We start from the raw sequence: 8,072 nt of genomic DNA, 5'->3' as shown, positions 1-8,072 counted from the left end.
ACCCTCAAAGTGAAAAACTTCTTCCTAATGTTTAATCTAAACCTGCCCTCTTTCAGTTTGAAGCCATTCCCCCTCCTCCTGTCACTACATGCCCTAGTAAAAAGTCCTTTCCCAGCTCTCCTGGAGGCCCCCTTTAGGTACTGGAAGGCTGCAATAAAATCTCCCTGGAGCCTTCTCTTCTCTAGGCTGAACAGCCCCAGCTCTTTCAGCCTTTCCTCATAGGAGAAGTGCTCCAGCCCTCAGATCATCCTCGTGGCTCTCCTCATGGACCTGCTGGAGCGTGTCCAGTCTTTCTTATGTCCAGAGCTGGACATAGTATTCCAGGTGGGGTTACACGAGAGCGGAGTAGAGGGGCAGAATGACCTCCCTTGACCTGCTGGCCACAGTTCTTTTGATGCAGCCCAGGATGCGGTTGGCCTTCTGGGCAGCGATTGCACATTGCTGACTCATGCTGAGCTTCTGGTCAATCAGCACACCCAGGTCCTTCTCCTCAGGGCTGCTCTCCAGCCATTCCCCACCGAGCCTGTATTTGTGCTTGGATGTTCATGTCGTATGCGTCTCAGTTGTTGGGAGTGGCTCTATTGGGCATCCAAAATGGGGCACTGTATTCAGCACTGGATTCAGCCTCACCAGTGTTGAGTAGAGGGCTAGAACTGCTCTTGCTAATGCAGCCCAGTATTTGATTTGTCTTCATTGCTGCAGGGGTGCACTGCTGACTCATGGTCCTATTTGTCCATGAGGACTTCGTGCCTGTTTCTGCAGCGCGGCTCCCCAGGCAGGCAGTGGCTAGCCAGTGCTGTTGTGTGGGCTCAGTCTGTTCCAGCGTTTGCCTTTGTTGAACTGCAGTGGCGTCGTCAGCCCATTTCTCCAGCCTGTTGTATTCCTTCTGAACGGCATCCCTGTCCTCCAGTGTATTGACCATTCTCCCTAGCTTGGGGCAGTCTGTCAGCTTGCTGAAGGCACATTCTGTGTCATGGTTCTGGGTGTTGATGAAATGCTGTGATGTTAGCCCCAAATCAAACCCTGTCAATTGGGCACCAGTTACTGTGAACAGTTGACCATTACCATTGCGTCTGACAGTCCATGCAACTTATTACTTGCCTTCCAGTGTATGGAAGGCTGGCTTTGCAATTACTTTTTTTCTTTTTTTTTTTTTAAAGTAAGTCTTAGAAAATGCATGTTCTGTTGCATTATTTCTTTAAACCTGCATAAGATGGAAAGAGTCTTTTTGGCAAAAAGAATGGCTTATATTACTCAAAAACAGAAAACATCATGCCAATGTGAAAACAATGTACAGAATTTAGCCTTACTGTAGTTATTAGATCTGGTTTCTATTAAGACAGTTTTCTTTCATTGTCAGCACATTCATTTCGTACTGTGTATGCGCATATGCCGAGTATTTGAGGTGGAAGAATTTTTAAGTTTCAAAGCATACACATGAACCTCACTGTCTGGCATGCAGTGTATCTGAGAAGAGGAATAATCTGTTCCCTCTGCTGGTAATTCCTCTCACCAACCTGGCCAAAGTCAGACAGATAGTCTGTATTAACTTTATCAATGGTGTCACTGCCTTCACCTTCTTTTCTGAATGTTTCTTCTCTTCTTGATGGGATTAAGTGCACTCCTGGGTGTCAGTAACTGCCTTTTTTTCAGAAATAACTTCCCCAATACCTTTTTTTTTTTCAGTCTACTGATACATTGCATTGGAGGAGGTAATTTCTGGAGACATCAGTATCAGTTTTAAACCATGGTGGGGTGAGGCTTTTTATACATATCAACAAAAGGAGTTTTGTTTAAGTGTTAGCTCTTCGTTGGAATTCAGTGGCATTGAGCTCAATTTTGTTTCCGGTTTTGGACCTGCCAAGATGTCTTTTCTTCTTGAGTAAAAACAAAATACCAAAATGGGAATGCCAGCACCAGCAGAGTATGTCTAAAAAGATTTCTGGCAAGCTGAGGTTTGCTAGTGCCAGGACCTCCCAGGCTGCAATGACTTGTCCAGTGGTGGGATCACCCACGCTGTTACCAACCCTTTATGTCTTGACTGTGATCAGTTGCCAGAAAAGCTGGGATATTCCAGTCAGTTTGTGTATGAATTGCTTTGTTGGAGTGGCACCAGGAGTTTCAGTTAAGTGGAGCAAGTCTCAGTCTCTCTGCCTTTTCCCTGCATGTCCTTTCCCCTGTCTGCATTCTCTCTCTTATACCAGATACCTTGATTACTTAACAGTGAATGATAGATGCTTGATATGTGTAATACACTTTGATCCTAAAAATCTGCAGTTTCCTTTGATGTGCATTTCCTTCTGCTCTTGATACTGAAGTACCTTCTGCATCTTCAATTCAGAATCTCCTGTTCTCTCATGGACTGTGAGAGAGCTAATCTGTAAACTATCACCACTGAATGACTTACCTAAAAAGGTACAGGTGTGCCCCTTTATAATTCGGATATTCTAATACTTAGACTTAGCTGTGATGTATAGATAGACAGTACTTGATGTGCTTGTGAGAAGTATGAGCATTTAGTTGTTGTGGAGTGTCTAGGCTCTTGGACAATTTCCAAGAGTTAATGCGGATGCCACAGGCATAGTAATCACAGAATGGTCAGGGTTGGAAGGGACCTCTGGAGATCATCTAGTCCAACCCTCCAACCAGAGCAGGGTCACCTACAACAGGTTGCACAGGACGGTGTCCAGGCAGGTTTTGAATGTCTCCAGAGTGGGAGACTCCACAACCTCTCTGGGCAGCCTGTGCCAGTGCTCGGCCACCCTCAAAGGAAAGAATCTCCTCATGTTGAGATGGAACTTCCTATGTTCGAGTTTGTGCCCGTTACCTCTTGTCCTATCACTGGGCACCACTGAAAAAAGACCGTTCCCATCCCCCTGGGACCCTCCCTTTAAGTATTTGTAAGTATTAATAAGATCCCTCCTCAATCTTCTTTTCTCTAGACTAAAGAGACCCAAGTCCCTCAGCCTCTCCTCATATGAGAGGTGTTCCAGTCCCCTAATCATCTTTGTAGCCCTTTGCTGGACCCTCTCCAGCAGATCCCTGTCTTTCTTGAACTGGGGAGCCCAGAACTGGACGCAGTACTCCAGATGCGGTCTCACCAGGGCAGAGTAGAGGGGGAGGATGACCTCTCTCAACCTGCTGGCCATACTCTTCTTGATGCACCCCAGGATGCTGTTTGTCGCCTTGGCCACCAGGGCACATTGCTGGCTCATGGTCATCCTGTTGTCCACCAGGACTTCCAGGTCCCTTTCCACAGGGCTGCTCCCCAGGAGGTCAGCCCCCAACCTGTTCTGATGCATGGGGTGATTCCTCCCCAGATGCAGTGCCCTACACTGACCCTTGTTGAATTTCGTAAGGTTTCTCTCTGCCCAACTCTCCAGCCTGTCCAGGTCATGCTGTAAGGCGGCACAGCCTTCTGGCGTGTCAGCCATCCCTCCCAGCTTTGTGTCATCAGCAAACACTCTATCCCTTCATCCAGGTCATTGATGAATATATTGAACAGGACTGGACCCAGTACTGACCCGTGAGGGACACCACTCGTTCCTGAGCTCCAACTAGACTCTGCACCACTACCACAACCCTCTGAGGGGTTCTCTCTCTTCTAAGAAGTAGTATTTTCCTTCATCTTGATTTTTTGAGCATTTTAATTTTTCTGATGACCAGACATAAATGCTACTGCTTGTTGATACAAAATATGCTTTAGGATCTAAAAGCAAAGGTATCACTTTGAATGTATGAAATGTATAGTTATAACACATAAACTTATACAAGTGCATAACTTCTCCCCATAAAAAAATTGCACTGTTAGATGTTAAGTTATATCCTGTCATGAGTAACACTGTTGGTTATCCATAATGTCACGGGAAGGATTTTGTGAAGACTAGTTAGGGAATAGCTGGTGGACCAGAAAACTTTTTGGAAATAATCAGTGCATTTCTGGGATTATTTTTGGGGGGGGACGGGGGGACACACAACACGACACGACATGACATAAAGAGCAAAAATAACTCATCAGATGTCTTTATTAACCTTACTGTTAACTGTCTTCTCATAAAAAAAAAACAGTGACCTTAATGTATTCTGATTCTGCTTTGATTTTTATTCTTTTCAGGAAAATTGCTGGTATATAACTTCTAACATGTAGCTTTTGCATTATTTATAGACTAGATAATTTGAGTTTTCTCTATAGTACGGAGGAAAGACAGAAGAGAGGTCAGGAAAAGTTTTTTGTTTATTAAGCTTGTTGAAATAAAGCTTACTAAATTTGGCAGTAAGTTTTTTTGCTTTTCACCATGCAGAGCAGTTGTATATGAGGGTTTTCTTCTGTTTATGAAACTCTGCAGAGAAGTTTGCTGACACAAAAATAGGCTGATGGAAGGGTGATAGATTGTAACTGACTTTTGAAATAACTTTGAAGGCAAATAAACCAGCTTTTCTGTCTTTCATCTTCCCTGAGATGAGGCTGCCTGTTAAGAACCTGTGTTGCACAGGGCAAGAATGGTGTCTGTATTGGGTATGTTGTCAGACAAAAGCGTGGTATGGAACTTGACTATTTTTTCCAAGCCTTCAGCAAGAAATCTTACTGTTACTTTGAATCAGTGTCTACGTTTAATGACCATTGTGGTTCCTGGGCTAGATATATTTATTGATTAATATAGAGTGTGACTGAGTTACTTCAAGATGTAAAGATGTAACAGGCTGTATTAGAGCCTTCTTCAGTGTGCAAATAATTCAGAAAGATAGATATTTAACAATGTAACTTATTTTTTGGTAGCCATTTTTAATGTCTGAAATTTTTGTTTGGGTTAGGTTTTTTTATTTCTTGTCGGACAGGGTTTAATATCATGTTCTCCATTTTTATTGCAATATCACTGCGTGGTTTGAAAACCAGTGCTTCTCACTGGCAATTAAGAACTGGAAACAGTGTTCCTCTGTAGTTTGGTGTATGTGCGTCCTTTGCATCACTTCCCAATGCATCACTTTTCGTATCATTTTAATTTCAGAATGGCCAGACTCCACTCATGTTGGCTGCTGAGCAAGGAAATTTAGAAATTGTGCAGGAGCTTCTCAAGAAGGGAGCTAATTGCAACTTGGAAGACGCAGTAAGTATTAGTGCTTTATATGATGGTACTTAACAGTAGAGGAAGAAGGAATTTCAAGAGGCAGGCAAAGAAAAGGTATTTAGGTGAGTGTTAAGGGGACGGGGGGAAAAAGAAGGTGGAAAATAGTGATATATATGAGAAATTGTATTTGAAGTTGCTTGGCTCTGTATTCCTCTTAAGATTCCTCATAAAGAATAGGGATATTTAAGATGTTTTAAATGTCTGATGGTCTCTGCTGAATCCTGCTGCTTTTTCCTCTGGGAGATTAGTACTAGGAAGATATTATAATAGGATTGTCAATAGCTGACATAAAAAAGATAGGTGGACTAGAGAAATACAGCATCAAAGATGGCTCCAGGTCACATTGTGGTATGTTTGGTTTGGGTTGATTTTTTTTTTCTTGATTTTGGTGTTTTTCAATAAATATTGAGGGAGAATTTAGGTGAAAAGATTTATTTCAGGTGAAAACCAGGACAGTAACAGAGAAGGAATTCAAATTTATCACTTGTCTTCCTGCCTTTGCAAAAGAGGTTGACTCTAGGTGAAAGATGCCCAGAAATAAGACAGAGGTGCTATTAAAAAGTTTTGAAAGGGCTGTATATTCCAATGAAGAGTGATAAACAGGTAAAGGATGTTGCTTGTTTTTTTTCTTCTGTGCTTAGTTTAATTGTAGCAGTGTAGATGTCCAGGCAAGGTCTGATAGGAAACCTGTCTTTTAAAAATATTAAAAAAAAAAAAAAAGAAAGAAAGCAAATGTCTCTATTTTTGGAGATCTTTTATTACATCTTCTGTGAATGTTACGGTTTCTATACTTATTGGAAGAACAGTTATCATATAAACTGTTACTATATTTACATGTGTACAGCACATAAAACAGTAGTCCACACCTGGACACAATTTGAACAGTGGATGGAAGATAAGTGTAATGCAAAAGGAAATGTATCTCCTGAAGTGATCATACCTCTAAGAAGCTGTAGTACAAATAGCCCCTTAGGTGCTGTCACCCACTGCATGGGGAGACAGACCACCACCATTTTCTGTGGTCTTGGTTGCCATCTCATCCCCACCCAGTAGTTCTCAATGTCTTAACCTTGTTCTCTAATCCTTTGTCAGTGATGCTTCCTCCATAAAGTTTTTAAAAAGTTGACCTGCAGTGAGCTGAGGAGTGGGGAGTGGTGGATGTTGGGTAGGAGAGGAGGTATTTGGAGTAGTTGTTGGTTTCTATTTTTGTGTGTAGAACTTTCAGGTAGTCTATGGGTTTATTACTTTTTTTTCAATTTTAAAAAAGGACAGTTTTTTAAGGAGTTGTGGATTTCCTATTGTGGGTTAAAGACTTGGAAAACAAGGTAATTGTCTTGAAATATTGAATATCACTTGCAAGTATTTTCTTTTTTCTAGGATAACTGGACAGCTCTAATTTCAGCAGCTAAAGAAGGACATGCAGCTATTGTAGCAGAGCTGCTCAGTTATAATGTCAGTTTGGAGCATCGGGATTTGGTATGTGTTGTCCTAGTGTGAAAATAAAGTAGTTTCTATCTTTTTAGTAAGATTAACAATTTTGGAAGTTGGAGATTTTTCAGTTCTGTGAAACAAATCAAAGGTCTTTTATTCTTAAATTATGTACTCAGTGCTGTTAAAATGAAAAATAATATACATTTAAATACTGTTTTTACAGCTGTAAAATAGTTGCTTTAGTGTTAATAAAGGCAACTTGTTTTGTAGGGGTACTTTTTTCCTCTTAAGTTGCTTTGGAAAAAAGCTAAACTGAAGAACACTTTTGATTTTTGGGGTGTGTTTTGTGGGGGTGATTTTTTTTTTTTTTTGGGGGGGGGGGGGTTTTTTTTTTTTTTTTTGGGTGGGGGGGGGTGTTTTTGTTTTTTTTTTGTGCATGGTGATGCTTGTGTTTTGGGGTTTTTTTAAGTATTCTGGTAAAATAAATGCTACCTTCTCCCAGAAGATACCTGTCCATATTTGCTTTTTCTCTGTACGACTGTGGTTATTCGTACAGCAGTCCTTGTTCTCAATATACTGGAATTTGTTTTCATTCATCTTGCCAGTTTTTTTTTGTGTGGGAAGTGTGTGCTATAGTTCAGTTACACCTAAAGAATTACAGAAGTTGCTTACATGATTAGTGAAGAAGGTCAGATGCCTCTGAAGAGCTACAGACTTCCCTCCATTGGCTGAAGAGGGAAATAGGACTAATTGCAAGGACTAATTTTGATCTGCTTAACTTAAAGTATGGAAAACCACTACAGAAGAGTTCAAGTGCTCCCTTCAATTGAAGTTCCTCTCTCTCTGAAGGCTGAGGCATCTTGCCATGTCCTAGTAATCTAGTTTATTAGTGACAGTGTAATGGTTAGCACATCTACTGGCCAGTAGTTGATTTCTGGGCCTGTGTTAGTCTCACAGTGATCTTTTACTTCTTAAAGGATGTATTGTAAAGAAATAAATAAAAAATGTGCTTATAGTTATCAGAGGCATACTGTTATTTAAAAATTAATTTTGCTTACCTGACCCATCAAATGCCTTAGATAGTGAAACCTTGTTGTCTACTAGTTTACAAACTTAAATGAACACACCAATGCACCTTGACGTTAATTACTCTTATTAATCCCTTAAGAGGACATATAACTTCTTTTTCTTCAAGAAGCAAATCATTACATAGTTACTTTAGGAAGGCCAGGTGTCTGTTACACAAAAAAGAAACCCCTGAAGTTAACTGATTTGGATTCTAGAATTTTGTTTTAAGATAGTGCTTTCTTTTTTGTTTTTGTCCAGTGATCAGATTAGTATGCACTTTAAGTCTGAATTGTGCATTTACTGCAAATTCAGGAAAGTTTAGGACATGATATTCTCCCAAGTTTTGCATTCAGTGGGAAATTAGTATTTTTACATATGTGCTTATTAGATAAGTATGATTACAAGTTTGTGTGGTCAGTCCTTGTTATGTTATGGATTTGCAGAACA

The 8,072-nt window shown here is 40.7% G+C and overlaps 1 protein-coding gene across 1 annotated transcript in view; it reads left to right on the top strand.

Moving 5' to 3' along the window:
• The window catches only part of KIDINS220 (kinase D-interacting substrate, 220kDa), a 71,793-nt gene that overhangs the window by 1,562 nt on the left and 62,159 nt on the right, over positions 1 to 8,072 (top strand). The window contains exons 2-3 of the mRNA XM_009893251.1: positions 5,007 to 5,105; positions 6,504 to 6,602. Coding sequence (XP_009891553.1) covers positions 5,007 to 5,105; positions 6,504 to 6,602 — 198 coding nt within the window. The remainder of the gene's footprint in view (positions 1 to 5,006; positions 5,106 to 6,503; positions 6,603 to 8,072) is intronic.

This window comes from Charadrius vociferus, unplaced genomic scaffold (genome assembly GCF_000708025.1).
Source record: "Charadrius vociferus isolate BGI_N301 unplaced genomic scaffold, ASM70802v2 scaffold269, whole genome shotgun sequence".
In the NCBI taxonomy this organism is placed as follows: domain Eukaryota; kingdom Metazoa; phylum Chordata; class Aves; order Charadriiformes; family Charadriidae; genus Charadrius; species Charadrius vociferus.
The sequence above is the reverse complement of the archived record's forward strand: the minus strand, read 5'-3'. Positions and strand labels throughout refer to the sequence as shown.